The sequence below is a fragment of the Pteropus vampyrus genome, unplaced genomic scaffold (assembly GCF_000151845.1).
Source record: "Pteropus vampyrus isolate Shadow unplaced genomic scaffold, Pvam_2.0 Scaffold30, whole genome shotgun sequence".
Lineage (NCBI taxonomy): Eukaryota > Metazoa > Chordata > Mammalia > Chiroptera > Pteropodidae > Pteropus > Pteropus vampyrus.
Window position 1 is genome coordinate 12318425 of NW_011888811.1, and position 22204 is coordinate 12340628.

At 42.4% G+C, this 22204-nt stretch overlaps 1 protein-coding gene across 5 annotated transcripts in view; it reads right to left on the reverse strand.

Annotated features, from left to right (window-relative positions):
* Window positions 1-22204, reverse strand: part of GRIA1 (glutamate ionotropic receptor AMPA type subunit 1) — a 302597-nt gene that overhangs the window by 143916 nt on the left and 136477 nt on the right. For 4 of the 5 annotated variants that reach the window (XM_011356766.1, XM_011356767.1, XM_011356770.1 and 1 more), the window contains exon 3: window positions 633-872. The exons of the other annotated variant lie outside the window; for it this stretch is intronic. In XM_011356766.1, the coding sequence (XP_011355068.1) occupies window positions 633-872 (240 nt within the window). The remainder of the gene's footprint in view (window positions 1-632; window positions 873-22204) is intronic. 5 annotated transcript variants of the gene reach the window in all.

The following is a 22204-nucleotide window of genomic DNA, read 5'->3' on the forward strand; positions in this document are numbered from 1 at the left end:
GAATTAGAAAGGCCTGGGAGGGTTGATAATATGATGGTGATGATGATGACGATAGCAGCTAACATATAAAGAGGACTTTGAGCATTTATTATGTTTCAGGCACTGACAAACACTTTCTAGTCATGATCTCATTCTCCCCGCAGCAACTTTATGAGATAGAGATTATCTTCATTATAGAGAGGAGGAAATGAAAGTATAGAGAATTGAATGCCCATTACATAAATGTTCAAACTAAGGCAGAGAGAGTTTGCCCAAAGTCAAACAGCTGGAGAGGAGAGAACACAGAATTCAATCCAGGTCTGTTTGACTCCAGAGATTATGCTCTTAACAACCATACTCTGAGCCGTGAGCCATTCAACTGAGGTCCTCGGGCTTTGAGTCTGGACTCAGGAACCATGGACGCTTGGCGAGCTGTAGAGTGACATGGTGCATTAAGAGGATTAGTCTCTTAAAGGATGTGTTTGCACACTATGAGTTAGTGATTAGCCACTGAAAAATCAGTCCATAGACATAAAGCATTTCTGGATTATTTCCCCAATCTTTTCAAGAAGGCAAGGAGGCATCATTTTTCTTCCTCCTGGTAGTTTTCTCTCTGTTTTTCAATGGTCTCCCTTCCCTACTCCCTGGCTTACCCCGGTCAGCATCGTAAATGTAGACAAATTTCTGCCACTTGTAATGGTCGATGATACTAATAAGGGCATCCTGCAACTCGGGGCGCAGCTGAAGGACAAACTGGTTGGATGTGTCAACGGGAAAGCTTGGCGTAATGAAGCAGACGTGGAGGGCCCCGCAGAAGGAGGTCAGCATGTTCACGGTCCTCCGTTCGTAAAACCCAAAGATGGCATAGACTCCTTTGGAGAACTGGGAACAGACTGGAAGAGGAGAAGATAAGGGTTAATGGAGAGAAGTTGCTGCAAACAAGTTGTCACATGTCGCCAAAACTAATTCATCCATTATTCAATCCACCCATCCAACCAACAAATCTACCCATCCATCTGTTCAACCCCCTGATCTATCCAATTGTCCATCCATTCTACCCATCTATGCATCCCACTCACCTATTTATCTGTCCAACCCACTCATTTATCTATCTGATCCAATGTTTATTAGGTGCCAATTTCATGCCAGATGTTGTCATGGTTATTAATTATAAATGTATACAAAATATTTTTAGACATTTTCTCACTTTATCTCTATAACAACCTTGTTGAGGTAGGAAAGTGGTGACTGGGTCATCTTTTAAAGGAAAAAAATCAAGGCTCAGAAACTTAACAAACATGTCCAGTGTAGCACAGCTAGGACATATCTGAATTGGGCAGATATCTTGACCCCAATCTAGTAATCTTTCTTTGACACTACCTAGCACTTTAAGGCAAAGCATAAAAAAGATGCTACAAAAGGAAAGATGTCCACCAGCTTGCTGCTGATTCACGTTTAGGTTTTACTGTACATTTTTTTTTTTTTTTTGCTGATATTAATTTTGTGTTTATACATCCTGTTAGCTGAATTTTCAAGCCCCCTGGTGTATCAGCCATAGCAATAGCTTAGGTGTATGAACATTCTCACAGGAACCATTTTTTAAGATCCCATGTAGTTACCGGTCCTGGTATGTGGTTGTCATACTGCTAGTTAGAGTATAATGCTGAAAAGACCAAGATCATGGGGCCAAACTTCACATCAGTCAACTGTTAAACTTCATTTTTTTTTCTTTTTGCAATAGAAGTTGAATTTATTAAAATAAACAGAATCTTTGTGTTTAATAAGCTCACTAGAAAATAAGAAGAACTCCAAGGGTGAAGCAAACATTATACATTAAAAGACTGTGGAGCTAAATCTAGAGTTGAGAGCCATGAGGAAAAAACAAACTTGGAAGGCATGGTTGACCAGTAGACAAATGCAGATATCAGTCCCGAGATCGAGAAAGTTATCCTTGGGTTGTTTGGTAAAGCTGAAGAACTGATTCTGAGATGTCTGTATTAAGTTAGGCTCTTCCCAGGGAACTAATATTACAAATTCATTTTTTTTAAACCAAATATATAAGGCTGTTCTGATTTTTTTTCTTTTTTAAAAAATGAAATATAGTGGAGTAACACTGGTTAATAATATTACATATACTTCAGGTGTACAACATTCTAATTTGACATCTGTATACCCTATTGTGTTCTTCCCACCCAAAGTCTAGTTTCCTTCCGTTACTATATATTTGACCCTCTTTCCCCTTTGCTAACCACCATTCTATTGCTAAATTTTATTTTAATATATGATACAGGATGAGGTTTCACAGCCTTTGCCCTAAGCTGGTGACCAGACCCACTGCAATCCCAATTCCATGAAAATTACCCTCCCATTATGGATGGTGATGCAGATAAGTCGTCCTCATCACATTAACGGTATTTTAGAATAATTTTTATCATTTCACATATATTAAGTTATTTAGTTCTCATTACAAACCCGTGACTTAGGTATTATTGTTTTTTTTGTTTTGTTTTGTTTCGTTTGTTTTTTTTTTTTTTTAAGATGAAAAGTTATGCTCTTAGATCATCTTCTCTCTTTACCACATCACCTGCTTCCATGACCCCATGGAGTCTTATATATGGGGTCTCCAATTACGCTACATAAGCATTGCACAAATGAAACTTAGTCCTGCAAGGTGCTCTTTAAAAAAGAACAGGCTTCTTTGGTCGAGTATATTTGGGAAAGGGTACGTACACTATCCTCATCTCGGAGGTTCATACTGAGCACTAACTACATAAAAGATTGTGAGGAATCCTCTTCATCTTGCACCCAGATTTTGTCAAATATATTTGTTGCCAGGACCCTTTGTTGGTGAATACTTTTAACTTGCTATTGAAGAAACTTTGGATCATGCTGCACTACAGAATGCAATTAATCACTGATACCCAGTTGCCTGCTGTGACTCTCAGTTCTCAGTCAGTCCCTAGAGATAATGGGCTTGACAATCATCTCTTAAAGATTACAACTGAACTTCAAACCTCACAAGTCATCTGTCCAACTTCCACTGAAACCAGCATACCATCTACAGGTAACCTGGCAGGTGATCATTAATATCTGCTCGCATACTTTTAGTTACTGGGCATTCACTACCTATCAAGGTGCCGAGTCCATGAACTGTCCACTGTTTGAGACCAGAAGTTCATGAAATGCTTGCTGTTAACCCACTCCATAGCCCTCCTGGTATCTGAAGGTAGTCCTCACGGATTCTGGCTTTATGGCATTTTTGTTTTCAGCAGTGAAATCCATTCTCTACCCAGAAGCCAGAGGGATCTTTTAAATTAAACAAAACTCATTGTTTCCCTTCCTTGTGCAAAACCTCTCAGAAGTTTTGAGGTGTCCCATTGCACACAGAAAAAAAAATCTCTAAACGTCCAACCATGGCTCAGAGCCTGAATCATGTGCCCCTCTGACCCCTCCTCCCTTACACCACACCTTGCTCCCTGCTCTAGCCACATTGACCTTCGCTCTGCTCCCCAGGGCTCTGAGCTCTTTCTGCCCTGGAGACTCTGTAGTGCAATGCTCTTCCCTTATGTCTGCAAGGGTCACTCACTTTCAGCAGTTCTATCTCAGATCTCACCTCCTGGAACAGGGCTTCCTGCATCACTTCTCTTAAAAAGTGACTCCACCCTCCCCTCACCCCCTCCTCGTACATCTCTAACACATCATCCTTATTTCTCATGTTTTAATTTTCATTTGAAATCATTTTCTTTACTTGCATATACCTGTGGCTTCTTGGGTCAATGTTAATTCCATAAAAATGGGGGTCTCCTTTGTACTCCAAAGCCAGGATAGTGCCTGGGGTGTGGTAGTAGCTTAATAAATATTTCTCGAATGTAAGAATGATGAATGCTTGATGAGAGGGTCACATGACCCACAGCAGGGGATGAGGAGGAGCTGGGTCCAAACAGAGATGAATGTTGGGTCATCCTGGACTTCCTGCTCCTCTAAAGTAGCTGTTTATCCTTCACAACTCATACTCTTTTCTCCTAATAAGGCCGCTATCTGCTCGCAACAGAGAATAGTCACTGTCATTAAATGTCTATTATGATTGCCAGAATCAAGATTTTCATAAATATGGATTTCTCTACCAGGAAGCATATATTGTATATTATTTTCCCCATGTTAACTATAAATTTGTCAAAAAAAAAAACCACAATCCATCTTACTGGGTGAAATGTATACAGGGAACAGCACATAAACCCTACTAAAATATTATAATATGCTCTCTACGGTATTTTTAGGATCTCTTCTTCTCTCGTTGCAATGAAATATTATCCCATGGGATATAAATCTTATGTTCCAGATCTATTCCCTCATGCCATCTACTTGGTTTCACACCTTTAGTTGGGCCTCTGGGGCCTTCATGGCTGGCATTTTTTGCTAAAAGTTGAGAAGTAGAGGAGGGAAGGATGAGATGGGGTGGAAGAAATAGGAGCGAGTAGATGCGAGCAAATCCTCGGACACATCAGAGGTCAGGATTTTTCCCCCTTAAATTATTTTCCTATTTTTCCCTTTTGCAAATCTCTCTTCCCTTAAACTGAGACTTGAGTGGACGCTGGCCCCCAGAGTTGCTCAGCATCTGACCTTCCACCTGGCTCCTCATTTCAGCTAAGCCTGAGCAGCAACAGAGAGAGAGAAAGAGAGAGAGAGAGAGAGATTGAGATATGTAGAGACTCTGTAGGCCCGAGGTCTGTGGGAGGATGCAGTCATTGGTTAAACGTTGGGAAATATAATTAGGAGGTGCAGGGTATTTCTTTGAATCTGTCATAATAGATATTCGATCCGAAGAGACAACACAGTGTTACAGACAAAGTGCTCGATTAGATGCCAGAGAAGACCTGGAGGATTCTCTTTGATTTTATCACAACACAATAGTTAGTGACCTTGAGCGAACCCCACACTCTCCCTGGGCCTCAGTTTTCCCAGCTGTAAAATGATGGTTTGGACTTCATAATATTTAATGTCTCTTCAGGCTCCCACATTCTAGATTCTAGTGTGATTAATTGAAAAATGTTTACTGATTGACAACACTTTAGTTATTTGCCGGTCAAACTTTGAGCAACCTCCAGTGTACTTTTTCAAACCCAGAAATCAGGTAAAGACTCTGAATCCTTGGATCCAATTGTAACAAAATCCTAGCACTAAATCTAGGTGCATTTAGAGTCTTGAGTTTTATTTAAGATACAATTTTTCACCTGCTGGGTGAGTGAGTTGCCTAATAGAGAGTAGATGAGAGGAGGCAAATCCAAAAGGGGGCTAGGGGTAGGGAACTGTACTGTCAGATGCAGCAAGCAGAAGGGGGAGAAATGGGAACTTTCAAAAGCAGCATCAGAACTGCATTGTGTGCTGCTCTCCTCACAGACACTCAACGTTGAATCAGAGCAGGCTGGACTATGTGTGCTGCCTTCCGTTTAAGACAGCAAGGCTGCATATAATGCCTCTGAGAATAACGCTTGAGAGCTGACATTTGAGCATTTACAAAGTTCCAGACACGGTGCTGAGAACATTTCCTTGCATTAACTCCTTTCATCCTCTGAGATAGGTTACAAATTGGAAAAGTAAGGCCCAGGACCAGTGCAAGGTGGAGCTAAAACCTGAACTCCACCAGTTTGCCCACAGGGCCTGAACTCTTAACCTCTGTGATATGCCACCCTCCCTCCCCCAACAGTGTTGGAAGGAAGCAGTCTGTGCACATAGGTCAGCTTTGATTTCTAGAATATCCTCTCAGGTAGCACACTGTTTTCCCCTAATGCCAGATAAAGAGGCATTACTACATTAGGGTCTACTGATACTAAAACAAAACCAAACAGTATGGTGTGCTCGATGTGTCCCCTCTGTCCCTGGGAATCATGAAGTGATGCATACCACATCTGTTCTTCTATAGGTCTCTCCACCTGTCCACTCACCCATTCATCCACCACTCGACATCCAGCATCTACCACTCCTTAGGAAGTGAAAGATAAGCAGGAATCAGCCAGGATAGGGGGTACGATGCAGCTGCAAGTGCATAAAGAATATTCTAGGTAGAAAGAATAGTGACAGCAAAGACTGGCAGAGAGAAGAAAGACACAGTGTGTTCAGGGAACGCTGCCAGAGTGTCAGATTCCAAAGTCCCCACCTCCAAGAGATTCTGTAGCAGAACATGTCCCCAAATCAGAGCCAGTCAAAAATAAGGCCAGGAATTCCCTCTTGGGGAGGCAGAAGGGCAGGGACTGGAGAGGGCAGGAAAACCCACGCCCTGCACAGTGCGGGCTGTCCAATTCCATCCACGATTCACTCAAACCTCTTTAATAATCATTCCTAGTTAAGGCACCATCCACTTAGTATCAATAAATCTCCCAGCCCTGGGTACTCGCCCTGACAGCTCTCTCCCAGGGAGGGAACTCCTGGTATTAGCAACTCCTTTTTTATTGTCACTTCATTTAAGGCTTCTCACACAGGCATTTCTCCTTGGCTCCTGGCATAAGTCCCTGGAAATGTAGCAGCCTTGTTTTAAATAGTGGATAATGAGAAGTCAGGACAGCTTCATCTTGGGAGGGAGATAGAAAGTGTGTGTAGGGGTGTGTGTGAGAGGACTTTTATATTCTCATTCCCCTCCCCGAATAATTCTATCCTTATTGGTGGGAATGACATTCTTGATCTGACTCTAACCTATGACATCAAATGTGCTTTATTTCTGTCACTCAGGGGACAGTAAGAGTGCCCCTCCATCCCCTGATACTCTCTTATGTCCAAGATCTAATACCGACATGAAATGAATTACCGTAATAGATATAAATTGTCCCCATCCACATGTCTAGGGCTTCCTTGTCACTTACTAGAAAAAAACCTTATCATTAATTTGTTAAATTCAACAAATATTTATTGAGCACCAGAAACTAACATTGTCAGAAAATTGGAACAGACTGATGACACAAGACAGACGTGTATTCTGCCTTCACAGAACTTACACAGGAGTTCAGTAAATTTTTCATCAAAGGAACGAAAAGGGTATTTTGAGAGACTACTAAGGGGATTAACCATAGAATAAATGATCGGAACTGCAAACACTGTTTTTACTGAGCACTTACTACAGGCCAGGCATTGTGCTAAGCACCTTATGCAATATCTAGGTAGAGGGACCAGTTTATCCAAAGGCAGTGAGGTGAGAGAGAAGGGACCTTAGAGAAACTTGAGAAAAGCCAGTATGGTTGGTAGAGGATGTGGCACAAAACTGGAAGTGGGTGGGGACCACTGTTGAGGGCCTTGCCAGCACTGGAGAAGTCAAGTCACTGTGTCACATGTCAGTATTATAATTTGCTTTGGCTTTGGACCCAACTCATCTGCCCAGGGCCTCTCTTCACCCTGGCCCTGACACCCAGTCGGGACATAGAAGCAAAGGGAGATGTAGAAGAGGGGCCATTCTCCCCTGCTCAGATTTGCTTACTTATTATAAAACATGAGAATTAGTTACCAGGCGCAGAAAGCCAACAAAATGTGATAACTATATATGATGCTAAGAATTAGGTGAAGGCTGGGCTCACGGGTCTTGGAATTAGACTCCCCTTGTGGGCTGAATTATGACAACGGGTGTAGGGGGAAGGACAAATAGACTGATGGATGATAAGTTTTACTGCAAAACTTTTAAGGTACCTGGTTTTCGAGAAGTAAATGCCAAGAAGCAAATCTGGGGCCATGAACAAACCCCTTCCCCTCTCCAGGCTGCATTTTCCCCATCTGGACAATTGAGTTTATACTAAATCACTGTTTCTCAACTTTTTTGGGGGGTTGGGGTGGGGTGGTTGGGTGAAATCCCACTAATAAAACTTTTATACTCCTTGGGGATGTATAGTTCTACAGATGGTTATATTCTCATTCTTTTTTCCATCTTTCTCCTGTTGATCTACTTATCCATCCATCTAATAAATGTTTACTAAGCGTGTAGTATGTGCTGGGCAGCAAGGTGGTGCCAGAGGGCACAGTACTCGATAACAAGACAAGTCCCTGCTATCATGGAGCCCAGGTTCTAGAGAGGGAAGTGAGATGATATACAAACTAACAAAATTATTTTGGATTCTATAAATGTTACAAAGAAAATAACGGGGGGATAGCGTGAGAGTGACTGGCAGGGCTACTATAGATAAGATAGATAGATGGTCAGGGAGATCGTCTATGTGGCACTAACATTTGAGCTGAAAAATGAACCTAAAGAAGAAGCTGGCCAGACAAAGGGCCAGGGAAACACTTTCAGGCAGAAGAAACAGAAAGCACAAAGGCTCTTAACAAGACTTAGGAAACGATTGAAGAGCTTAAGAAACAGGAAGAAGGCCAGTGTGGATGTAGTATGAGAAAGGAGAAGAGCAGTAGAGATGAAGGAAAAACATCACATAACTCTCTGAGTAAACCTAATGCTCCTGTAAGGTTTAAGGTACTTCACGCGTGGCTTGGGTACCCTCGGAGCTCTTGAACTTCACCTTAGTTTGAGAAGGTCAGTACGAGCTGACCTTATCAGACCTTTCAGCCCTAACATCCTATGGCTCAAGTCAATGGAGGCGAGATTCAGTGGAGGGGAAGGTTGCTGACTCATGAATTTGGAAAATGGGAAAGGAAGCATCTTGTGACTTACATGTAATAGGACTACAAAGGTGGGACAGTCAGCGAGTTCACTAGGTTCTAGGGTAGATGCTGCTGTTCCTCCGATATTTCCAGGCTTGCTGCGGACGTTCGCTCACGCTCTTGCTCTGGACTGCATAGCTCTCCCGCCTCTTGCCTTTTCCCTCTCCAAATCTTTTTTCGTTCTTTAAATATTCAGCTCAAATGTCACCTCCTCCACGGAGCTCTTATCCCTCCCTATTCCTAGCTTTAGTCTAAAGGTCTCTATTCTTCTATTAAGTGCCCATGGAAATTTGTGCCTCATCAATTTTTATCTTGTCTCGTGCTTTATATTCCCTGTTTAATGCAAGAGGAAGCTAAAGTTCAAGGAGATTAATTAATCTTCCACAAGTCATTCATGTGGTAAGTGACAGAGCTGGGATATAAATCCACGTCTGTTTGAGTTCTTTGAATACAAGACCAGAAAGCAATGCAGCCTAACTTAAGACAAAGAGAAACTTGTTAGAAAGATATGAGGGATCCTCAGCTAAAAAAATTATGGACCTTATAGAAGACAGGAATTGTAGTAGCTCTGGGAATCTAGATGTCAGGATTTCACAGTCTCTTCAGAGTGTCAACGTTGCTCCAGCCATTTGTAATAACTGCTCCATACAGCTCAAGACTGGCCTAGCTCAGGACATAGGTCACTCCTTGGTCAAGAGAAGGCAGAGCAACTAGGTAACTATCTTACTAAGATTAGATAATTATTTTACTAAGATGGCAGCCAAAAAAGCTATATAATAAAGGTACTTTGAATATAGAGGATTAGAAGCTGAGCCTATCAAACCAACAGATGTCTACTACTTTTCTGTTGGCTAATATGTCATAATATAAGTCAAAGTCCAAGACCATGTTAGAGCTCTGTAAATGTCACATACATCTAAACACTGAGGTTAAGTAAGGAGCTATATCTAATTCAGTCATTGTTGCCTGTCTGCTGTGGGTTAGATACTGTAGAATTGATTGGTGAATAACACAGATGATACCTCTGGCCTTATAAAGCTCATATTATTCTTTACAACCCCCCAGAAGGCATCGCATGATGACTACACAATATTTTTGGTACACGAGCGAATGAACAAATGTAAATCATTTACCTAATATTAATAAATTGATCCTATCTTGAAGATTGACCTCATCTTGCTTCCAAGGCTTTTCTTGAATTGGATAGACTCAGTATTTTTCATTTATATTATCAAGCAACTTTTTATGTATTTATATCTTTTCACCCGCAATTGAGGTGTAAGCTTCCTTGAAGGTGGAGTGCCTCTATCATTTTTATTGGTGTATGAAATGTGCAGTACTCTATATAGAGCTGGGTGGGAGATACACATAAATGCTTGGTGATGTCACTTGTTTTACAGTCTTCTAAATTAGTTTGACCATCTAGCAACCATGAGCTTGGGGGGATACAATATTCCCTGCCCCCTACTGTACTTCTGCCCACTGAACTCTGTCACTCCCCATTATCTTAGGCCACCGGAGAATGAGAGCTGTGCTCTTAGGCTGGCATCCCAAATCTTAAAGTATCCCACCCACAACGCCCAGTCTCTTTAGCCAGTGCTCCCTAGGCAGAAAGGTTTATTCCCATTACGTAACCCAACACTTGGGATCTTGAATGGATTAAAAACAAGGACATTTCACCCTGCATAGCAAACTGCTTATCACTATGTGCACATGCAGTTAAGTGACCTGTCACTTAACCCAAGAATAATCAAGGAGTCAAATTTTGTTAGCAATAAAAAGGTACCTGGTCTTGTGGGCCTATTGGCTTAAAAAAGACTCCTAATAGACAGCTGTCTGACCAAATCCACTTCAAAGTCTATTTAATTTACATGTGCTTGGAATATAGCAAAACCTTGTGTCCAGGGTATCACTAGCCACAGGGGTAGCTTCCTGCCTCACCTGATGTTGATATACTGGAGACTTTCCACTATCTATCTATTCTAGGTGGCTGGCACTACTTGGGAAAAATACTATTATTCTTATTGTTTATTGTTATAGTTATGTCACCTATTGAGTGTTTACCATGTGCCAAATCCTGTTCTAGGCACTTCACATGCATTTTATCATTTACTCCTTACAACAACCAAATAATTTCCACCCCCGTATTTCATGCAAGAGGAAGCTAAAGTTCAGGGAGGTTAATTGATCTTCCACAAGTCATTCATGTGGTAAGTGACAGAGCTAGGATATAAATCCAGACCTGTCTTAACTCCATGGCCTGCACCTTGAACTATTCTACTATGTCCCCTGAAAGTCTATCAACACAAACCAGAGCTTTCATTCATTCCCTGGGTAATAATGCCAGCCAACACTGAGCACTTACTGTGCCAGCTCCTATGCTAAGTGCTTTACATGAATTACTCATTTATTACTAATTTAATAGTATGGAGTCATTATCCCATTTTATAGAGAGAAAACCGAGGCTAATAAACTTGACCAAGGTCACACAGCCATTAAGTAGAATATTCAGAATCCAAAAACAGGCGTTCCAGCTTCAGAGCCATTGACAGGTGTCTGAAGGTGTTTCTATGTCAGGTGTCTGCAAATTTTTTTTCTGCAAAGGGCCAAATAGTAAATATATTGGCCTCTGTGGGCCATATGGTCTCTGTTGCAACTAGTCAATATTGGTTTTGTAGCACAAAAGCAGTCAAAGAAAATATATAAACAAACGAGTGTGAAACTTGATTTATAGTATAAAACCTTATTTATAGAAACAGGCATTGGGGCTGGATTTAGCCTGTGGATTGTAGTTTGCAACTCCTACTCTATGCTATTCTGCTATTGGATAGCAAGCAGAGTGAAATGCTGACATTTTGGGAGCAGTAATAATAGCTCACAGTATATTCTATGTTTTTAAAATCCTTTGCATCCATTTTCTCTTGTGAATACCCAGTAAGGTAGGTAGGGCAGGAATGACAACCCTTGAGACCATGTACAAATGCAGAACCAAGGATCATAGAGCTGGGGAATGATGGAGACAGGGGTGAGCCCCCATCTTCCTGTTCTTGTGGTTTTGCAGTGATTCCGGTTATTCACAAAGTGGGGAGGGAAGAGGAAAAGAACCATAAAAGGGCAAAAGTCAACTGATAATGTCCCAATTTGACTAAAGGCCATGACTTGCTGGCTTCTGTACAAGAGCCAGTGGGACCTTGAAGTTCACAAAAGACTAAGGGTTGACGTAAGGAGAGCAATATGGCAAGTGGGTGGTGCGGTTCTGAGTTCCAGTCTTCTTCTCCTTTGCACTGGCCCACTGTGGACTAGAGGAGGCTGCAACACCGCCTTTTGGCTAAAGACTGCTCTGAGGAGATGGCAAGGGAGACCCCGGCCCTGTGAGAGCGGGTCCTTTCCGAGGTTTGTTTAAAAAGTGGATATGTACCAGGGATTCACAACATTGTGGCTGGTCCTTTTAAGTCCAAGGCTCAGCTCATGTGCAGGCTTAGTCAGGAGTGCTGGCTCAAGGGCTGGGATGAGGGGCTCTGTTTGCACAAGTGTAGGACTTGGATTTGAGGCTGAGGTCAGGGCTTATTCTTAAGTTGGGTTCCAGGGCCAAGATTAAGGCCACAGTCCAGGCTTTGGAGTGAGTGCTCACTCTGCCTCATTTGGGGATAGGAGGTGGGGTTCACTGAGGAGCTCAGGTAGGGCCTATATCTACCTGGCTCTGCCTTCTGTGCAACTTTTGGGAATTAGCACACTAACCAGCCAGAACACAATTATTAAAAGCAGGGACAACAGCCAAAGGGAAGGGGGTTGTGGGAGAGCTCAGCCTCATAACTTCCTCTGTCTCTGGCCCAAACACCACCCTACTCCCCCCTCCATCCATCAAAAAAGCAACTCTTGCTGGTTCATGAATGAACCATCACTGCAAGGAACACTAGGTAAATCATTCATGAAATGAAGCCAGATTCTCCCTTTGGCTATCTTAATTCTGTTTTCTGGGTGAGTGAGAGAAAAAAAAAAAAATGTTTCTTATTTGCTATTCTTTTCCTATGAAAATCATACATATAAATGGATTTTTCTAAGCCAAGTGGCAAGCCTACAGTGGAATGTATGCCCGTCAACTTGATTGGCACCTGTCAATCAAGGAAGGCAAAGTTTTACTGGGATCCACAGATGACAGCCTGAGGGTGCCCTAAATCAGTGAAATTAATTTTCCAGCTAGGGTGTATTCACTGAGGAGATGAAAGGACAAGAATGAAGGGTGAAAAGTGTATGGAAATCAGAAATTTCAAGATCTCAAAACCAAACGACAGTACTGGAAACCAAATCCTACCTCCTCTGAAATCTGAATTCACTTCTGACCCCTGCCCTCGGCCGACTTCCTGAGCTGAACGCTAACCAAATGCAGAGGTGGATATAGAAGAAAATCTGAATCGCTTTTGTCTGCTCTTCTAACCCATGGTCTTCGTAAAGCCTGCTTAGACTACCACATTTAAAACAAATGCACCACCAATAGTCTTGCTATGAATGTGTCCTTGCCTTGCCTTTCCAGCAGGAACGTGGAAAGCAGTCCTGCGGCCACCTTTAAGGGCGCTGTGAAATACAAAGCTGCAAGCTCCGCCCCCCGCCTGTCTCTCCTACCACTTCTGCTCCCAGACCCCACCATCTAGGCGAAGGCTTCACACTCCTCTTTCTCTTTACCTTTCAGGACAGTCTAAATTCTCTTGCCCTGGGGCTTTTCGATATGCTGATATACCCTAGAAAGCCCTTCCAATCTTCTCTAAATGGCTGAGCCTTTCTTCAGGTCTCAGCCTTAGCATTCTCTCTAAAATATACATTCTACCCTTTCTCTGTTACAGTGCCATGCTTATTACCATTAGATTATCTGTGTTTAATTATCTCATTTAATTTTTTATTTGTATAAATTCGTTTCCCCCAATAAGGCAGAAATCATGACTATTTTATCTACCAATATAGTCCTAGCATCTAACATACTGCTGGGCACACAGGAGGCACTGAAACACTTTTGCTGAAGGGAACGAATGAATGAATGAATGAATGACCAAACAAGCTGCTGGTTCTCTATATGACTTTAGATAAATTGTTTTCCCTCTTTGGAATTCATGTGCTCATTTGTAAAGGAAGTGAGATTCAATTAACTCTAATAATCGTCTGCCTCTAAAAGCACACATTCTGTTACTTATTTTATGGATTGGAGAGTTAAGGAATGAAAGCATGCTGTCCAGCTCAGTGACTGGTCTGGCCTTCCAGACAATGCCCACCGAGACTCTTGAGCAAAAGCCACCTGTCTTCTCTGTCGAGATGCTCCTCACCACTCCCTGGTATTTAGTTCCCTTGCACCAAAATGGTATTTAGTTACCTTTGTACCAAAATTTTATTCACTTTTCAAGGGTTCTCAGAACATGGGATGAAATAGCTTCTGCTAAGAAATGATATAGGCTCCTCGAATTCTAGAAGAAATTCTGCGAACAAAAGCATTTCTCGCTATCTTGGGGTGTTCTCTATGACCCCACTAAAATGAAGAGTTCCAGGAGTGTGTATGAGGAAGAAAGGCTGAGATTCAAACTAATTCTGGGGAAACAGTAAGTGAGGCAAGAGGGAGTGGAAGGCACAGGCACAGATGTAACATGGAGCTGGGGCGAGCATTTGAGGGAAGCATGAACGTGAAGATGATGTACTAGTTCTCTTATTTTGGCATAATGCACCCACAAAGCTGTATGTGGGAGAGCCTCGCTGGCTCCAATTCACCTCTCCAGCTTCATTTCCTAATCGTCCATCAAATGCCAGAGGCCCCAATCACAGTGTTGTTTAGCAAACCACTCCTTCCAGGTCTCCATGCCTCTGCATTCGTTTCTCAAAAATGCCACTCCACCCCTGGAAAACTTCTACACACCCTTCAAGACCCCAGGCAGATGCTGACTTAAGTGGGTAGCTTTCCAACCCTTCCAAAAAAAGTAATTACTTCCTCCTCTGAGTTTCTAATGTACTTTCTCTCTTATACTTATCTTGATATTTTATAATTTAGCTTTTTCATGTCTGTCTTCATCGGACAGTGAGCATGGGGGGGCTCGGTGGGGGCAGGGTTGAGTCTGTTTTCAAAAGTCTCAGAGACTAGCCCTGGTCTTGATATAGTAGATGCTCAATAACTATTGAATAAGTCTTGGTTTGCTCCCCTGTGAAATGAGGGCAATAATACCTGCCTCACCTGCTGTGAGGTTACCAAAGTCCTAACTTTACTATAACGTGTAATATTATGTGTCAGCCATCATTGTGTTCAAATTGCACAACCCAACTATGAGGTGGACTGGGCAGGATATTATTATCCCCTTTATCCAGATGATCTTCTAAAAGTTAAGAGGCTTACTCTTAACTTTATAAATATCAAACTAGAAAAATAAATATCAAACTAGAAAAAGGAAACCAAGTTGCCTGACATTAAGGTTGGGTTTTTTGCCCCATCAGATCACAATGCTTTCCAAAAATTAGCTGTTAAGTTTAATCATACTGACTAATTGACTAAAAAAAACCACAGTCATGGCTTTAAGTCCTTCTAAAGATGTCACGAATGTATCTCTCACTCACTTTCTGGCCCCACTATCACCCTGGCCCAGAGCTCTGTCACTGCTAGTAATGCATACTTGTTGCGCTTTGTCACTTTATCCCTGCCTCCACCCGGCCCAGTTTCCCTTTTCCCATGCTCATCCATTCTTCACGTAGCAGCCAGAATGTTCTTTTGAAAATGGAAATTGGATCTTGTTATAACACCACCACCCCTGTGCCCCACCGAGCGCCCCAAATTGGACTTTGACTAAAGTCTAAAATCCTTTGCATGACCTTGAAGGGTCTTCATAGTCGGAGCCCTGATGACCTGAACAACTTCATTCATTTCCCTTTTTGTCACCACTGCTTCACCTTGTCCAGCATAGCAAGGCCTCCCCGCAGTGCTATCCCTCCGCCTAGAGCTCCTCTCTCACTTTTGCTTGGTGGCTTCTTCCCAACTTTTAAGGATCACCCTAAGTAGGTCATCCACTCTTCTGTGTCACAGTACTCAGTTCGCTTCCTTCACAGCACTTTACTCAAGTCGTAATTACAGTAGAAGCTCTTTTATCTAATGCAACAGGAACTGCATTTAGATTATTTGAAAAAGATGGTTAAAATGGAGAATCACAAAAAAATGACTCATAGCAGGTATTTTCTTTTAGCTTAAAACACCTAAATGCACATGTATTTATCAATCTTCTGATGTAGTGGGAACTCGAAGACACTTGTAAAATAAATGTAAGTGCAGGATTTTTTTGTGTCTGCTTTTCTCTCAATCTTTCAGAGTTGTCTCGCCTACACCTAATATTACAATGTTTTCAGTGGTTCATCTCTGAGCCTTTCAAAAGTATTTAACTCAGCTTCCAAAGAAATAAAATCATTTTTTTTTGCACTCATATTTCACTGGTCTATATAATTTTTAGTTGCAGTGCCCAAATTTAATAAAAACACGGAAACATAAATAGATTTGGAAACAACTAGAACTGATTCCTAGCACAACTCCAACAAAATTGATGTGGGCAGGAATATATGGGACGATCAGAGAAAAGGCTACTGACCAGGAGCTTTCAGCTCACCGAGGGTGTCAGCTGGGGTGTTTACAGAGAGAAGGGGGAATGCAGGTCGATCCAAAGAGATGGTTGAGAGGAAGTTGGATATGAGAGACTTCACTGCATCTGTTTGTTGGCTTATTGATTATCTGTCCCTCTTTTAGCCTAAGTTTGTGAGAGCAGAGCCTTTCTCTTTTTCTCAGCATGCCTACCCAGCACACAGCACAATTGTTGGCATTGAGAGGTACGGTCAGTGCCAAGTAAATGAATAACCTAGTGAGCGGGCTACTTTCCTCCTTAGGCGAAGCCGTGTGTTTCCTCATCTGTAAGAGGCTAGGCATGGGCTATGCAAGTGTGGTCAGTTCCACATCCAGATTCTGCTGCTGCTAACTGTGTATTTCTCTCTCTCGAGGTCTGGCTTCTTCCATAGGTTCTGCACATACTTAGAGCATGACATTATTTCCCTCCCTCACATCTACACACAGGACTTGTCACCATGGCCGTGCCACTACCTCACCTCCCTCCCGGGGCCATTTGTTGGTTTAGGATGTCCCCTCCCCCAAGGCCTCCTCCAAGACAGGTAAGGAGGTGGCAAGGCTGGTTGTGGGCCATGATGCTGGAGCTGCAGAATTTCCCCTAGGTTGTTTCTTTGGGGTGCTGTGCAGGCCTGGGGCTGCTTTGAGCACAAGTTGGAGGGGCCATCACTCCGAAGATCTGAAGTGAAAACTTGCCTTATTTGAGATATTGATCAAAACTCTCCTCTGTCCTCTATTGCTGTGGGTGGTCTTTTCTGGTCCCTGTAGATTAGGTGAGCGCCTTGGGGAAGGAGGCATTTATGGGTCCTCCAGCTCACAGGAGTCGACAGTGTGGTTTGTTACAAACCCAATAGTAATAAACAGTAGACTTTTTTTTTCTCCCTTCAGTTTATTTCTATGCATATCTTTCTCTCATATCTAAGGAAAGAGAGAGGTTGATTGGAGATTTAGAGATCCTGGTTACTAGCATAGTAAGAATAGAAACAAATGATGATGATGATAACGACAATGATTTCCAGTATCTCTAATAGTTTCTTGCATATATTGAGCCCTTTGATGCTAGGAACTAGATTACACATTTTACATTTATTAACTCTTTTAATTTCTGTAACAGCCCTATAGGGTACACACTATTGTTGTTATTTTATAAAAGAAAGACTGAGGTACAGGTAGGTGGAAATCACTGAACTGATAATTGCAGAGAAAGAATCGAAACCTATGTATGTCTGATTCCACAATGTGAGTTTTTCCCACTATGCTAAATTATCTTATAATGTATCTAACACCATGACATTCGCTGAATAATTAAAATATTGATTTGACATATTGTATGGGGAAAATAAGAACCAAAGCCCCTGACTTTAAGAGAGACATTCTAATGTGATAAAGAAGATAAAATCATGAACCACTAATAGAAACCATACAAGAGAAAGTAAAATCCTACAGTAAAAGACCAGCACATACTGTACATTCAATGGAAAGGACAATTCCCAATTCCTGGTCAAAAGGGAGAACAGGGCAGACTTTGAAGATGAGGGTGTTAGAAGACAAGCACATTTTCTAAAGTCTAAGGCAGAAATGCCTGATAACAATGTGCATGTGCACACACACACACACACACACACACACAGACACACACACACACCCTGTTGCTTTGTCCTCCCATTAGCCATGCCAGACATCACCTCCATCCCTCTCCTAGTATTCTTTCCTGTGGAGCCCAGGAGCAGCTTCAGAATTCTCCTCAATCTCGTCACCACCACCAAAAGCTGGAGCGATCATGTGAGATTAAAAGTATGTATATGTTTGATCTCAGGGGAGCAGGATAAGAAAGCCTTAAAGTCTCATCTTTATCAACTTTCTACAATGTTGGTCATCACAGACGTTTCCCATCTGCCTTTTCTCATGTCTTCAAGGCTGAGGCAGTTTAAAGTGTTTTCAGTCTTCTCACCTCACTGGCTGTCAAGTGGGCTCCTAGCTGCAAAGGCCCCTCATCAGTACACAGTGCTGTGAAAGGCATCCTGAGAATGCCTTGTGGGAGCAGGAACTGCACGTGCAATGTGAGCCTCCAGGAGGGCCGATGCTTCTGGCTTTACCAAAAGCAGGAAGGGAGGTGAAGGAGGATGAAGGGAGGGAAGAAAAGATATCTTTGACCTCAAAAGAGCCCAAGTCTGCAGAGCACAGGCAGAAATCTCATGAGAAGCCATCTGGGCCATGCTAGCCTGTGAGTCCCCACCCTGGGGGGTCCAGTGCACAGGCCCACCGCTGCCTGCTCTGCTGAAACTTGACAAGCCTCTTCCTGTCTTTGAGCCTTGTGGTCCTCATTGGTTAAACAAAAGATTTGGCTGCAGTTCCCTGCAGTTCCAACCTTCTCTGATGATTCTCAGCAGCGAGGTGATGAATAGGAGACAGAGAAATGCTGGGCTGTGGACCACACAAGATTCTACCTGAGAAACGAATGACTTTTGTGCATTCACTCCTGGATCTGAAAATACCTCAAGGAGTGCACTCTCCTTGAATTTCCACTGAATATACATTATTACAGTAATGTGGACCTTTTACTGCATGAAGAAGAAAGTAGAAAACAAAACAAAAAAATGATTTGGTCTATTGTATAGACAAGAAAACCAAAATAACACAAAGCAAAAAAAAAAAAAAAAGAAAAGAAAAAAAACTAAGAGACTATGATTCAAGAATAGGCAAAGGTACTGGCTCTGCAGGGATCTGGTGAGAGGAAATATGAATGAGGTGAAGGCAAATGTAATGAATATGTAGGTGCACTTAGTTAATTTTTTAAGTTATTTAATATCCAACAGTGGCTGGTTAACCACAGATGTTACCCAGAGGAGCTCAGTAATGTTCACTGCATTAGTAATAATACAGATAGTAAAAACTAAGTTATTGAGCATTAACTAAACATTCACATTGCTAAACACATGCATTAATTTCTTCATTCCCCATCGCAATTCTATGAAGAAGGCACTAGGATCTTCATTTAAGGATGAAGATACCAAGGTTCAAGGTCACAAAGACATGGCAGATCTGGGAATCAAAACCAGTCTGAACTTTAACTTCATGATTGTAGCCAACCTGCCTTCAGAAAAGCAAACACAGACAAACTGACTTCCTCTTTAGACCGACTCGCCTGTGCTGAGGAGAAGTTCATCATGGCCCTTCCCCACTCAATCCAGTCCTTCAAGTTCCCACTTAAATACTACCACTTTTGTGAGATCCTGAGTCAGAATCAATTCAACCCTCTATAGGCTCCCAAAGCTCTTAGCTTTTACTTCCATTAGTGCACTTAGCACTTTCTGCCTCGTGTTGGAGTTAATTGTATCTGATCCTCCCTCCACTCTACGCTCAAAGCAAGTTGTTTAGACTTTCATTATGGCACTTAATGTCTCGCATTAATGCTGGCCATGCCTAGAGTTATCTCCCATCTTATACAAAGAGCCCTTCCCTTAAGGACTACGAGAGCTGTGTCTTAGGAATCTTTCTGTGTACCTCGCATTTAACGGTGCTTTGGGAACAGAGGCTTTCTAAGTAAGCTGGTTTCTGTGTTCTGTCTGATCTATCGACTATGCCATCCCTCTCGTGTACTTTTCCTTGAATCCTTTCATGGTCAAAGTCATTGAGCAACGCCAGGCAGGGGTCAGGGACTTCTCCTGTGTGGACGATTTCTCTGGTAACTGAGGAGGTGGGAAAACTGCCCTTTTCTCATGATGCTCTTGTCCCTCTCTCCTCCCGTGGAGGCCTGTCCACTTTCATGTCTTCAGAGTTCATTTTAGGGAAAAGATTGCTTGTCCTGTTCTCTTACTCTGGAGTTAGTGACTTCCTTGTTCCTGGGGAAGAAAGGCTCTGATCTCTATGAAAAAAAAATTTTTTTAGGGGTCATTTTTCAAGGTGGAGGAGCTTCAAGGGCCACCTGGGACACTTAGTTTCGTTTGTCTATGTTCACTCCTAGCTGGACGTCTGCGTGGTTAAGAGCACAGAGTTTGCTGGTGGACAAACGGGGTTCAATTCTCCACTCTGTCTCTTGAGCAAGTTAATTAGTAACTCTGAAACCTTGCTTCCTCAGCTGTAATACAGAAATAATAATAGTACCCACCCAATGGGGCTGCTCTGAGAATTAAATGTATTTAAAATGTGTAGTTAGCATAGTTCTTGGCTACTATTGTGTCTGTTGCTGTGGTTGCTGTTGTGTTTTGTAAACACGTTACCTGGCTACTACTAAGATAAGAGCCGCAATGCTGCTGAAAATTTTACCTCTGCAGTTAGTAGGAGATAGAAAATCATATATAGCTTCTAGTTGGGAGCCTAAGAATAGCTATAGTTAAATTTCTGCTTAAAAATAACTTGCATGTTTTTAGGCTTTCAGAATCAAAGGTGCTTTAGAGAGCATTTTTATCATTTGTGCCATTATACAGAAAACTGAAGCTCAAGGGTGAAATGACATTTCCATGGTCCTGCAGCCAAAAATCTGCCACGCTGGGGCTCAAACTCAGGTTTGAGCCCAGTCCAGTGTAGCTCCTACTGAGTGTCCCTTGAGCTACTGCTCTTCTCTTGGCTTTAACCACCGTGTACCCCTTCAGCTTTCCTCCAGTCTCTATGGTAACCTGGGCATCATCTGAAGATGCTGCTTTGCCCAACATTGAGAAGACAACTGTAACACATATTTCCACACACACAGAGTTGAGACGAGTCTTCTACTCCACTCTGACTATCCCTTATCATCACTCCTACATGAACTCGTTCTGCTGAAACTAATGTACCAATGTCTATATTAGTACTGAGGGTTAAGGGTCTACTTCTTTCCTTCAAATGCTGCCATCGAACTCAAATGCTAGTGAGACTGGCACTAGCATTCTGGGGGCGAGTGTCAACAGTACAGAAAATGAGTAAAGTAGGGTAGCTTTATTATTCTCCCCACTGAGGGAGCAGAGTCAAGGCCTAGCATATCTGGCAGAGCTGAGATGAAGCGAGACCTTGGGTGGAGCACCTGAGGTGCAGTTGTTGGAAGAAGACCCTAGCTCAGCCCAGCAGGCAGCGCTCACTCACAGAGCACGCTGGACAATCACTCTGGACAATCACTCTGGCCTAAACATGTGCCTAACTGTGCTTTGCACTTTACCAGCTCCCAACTTTTATTCTTGCTGCTCCTTCTTTTCTCCTCTGTTATTAAAAATTATATAGGACTTCATATCATTTAAAATATTTTTATACCTGCCATTTTGCTGAATCATCATAAAAACCCAATGAGGCAAGTACTTATCGTGCCTATTTTGCAGATAGGAAATTGGAAGGTCATGGACACCAAAGGACTTGCCCGGGGCCACAAAACTCATCTGAGCAGTTAGGTCTTCTCCATTCTCCACTCTCTGGGTTCAGTGGCTTTTCATACGTGAGAGTCAGTAGAATCCCTAGACGGGGCACCAGATTGCCTCAGTTTGAATCCTGGCACTTGCCGCTTATGCTATGAGCTAAAGCCTGTCACTTGGACAGTCTATGCCTCAGTTTCTTCATATACAGAATGGGAATAATCGTAGTCTCAATCTCAAAAGACTGAGAGGAATAAATGAGCTATTATGTGTAAAGTGCTCAGAACAATGGCTGGCACAAAATATGTGCTCAGCAAATGTTGCTATAGAAACTTCTCTGCATCCTGTTTGAATTCTCTCTCTGCCAAGGCTCGTCTAAAATGCCATGAAGTGTTATTCTGACTTTTCATAAATAGATGCAATTTCTACCTCTTTTAGACCCTGTAATCATTTGTACTTTGCCCGCAGCACACAGTATGTTCTGCTGTGCACTGAGATATCTGTAAGCTTGTTTTTCTCGTCCTACTCTCCCCTTGTCTGTGAGTCCTATGGTATGAGAGAGAGAGAGAGAGAGAGAGAGAGAGAGAGAGAGAGAGAGAGAGAGAGAGAGCGCGAGCGAGAGAGCACTCTGATATAAGCACACCCCACTGCC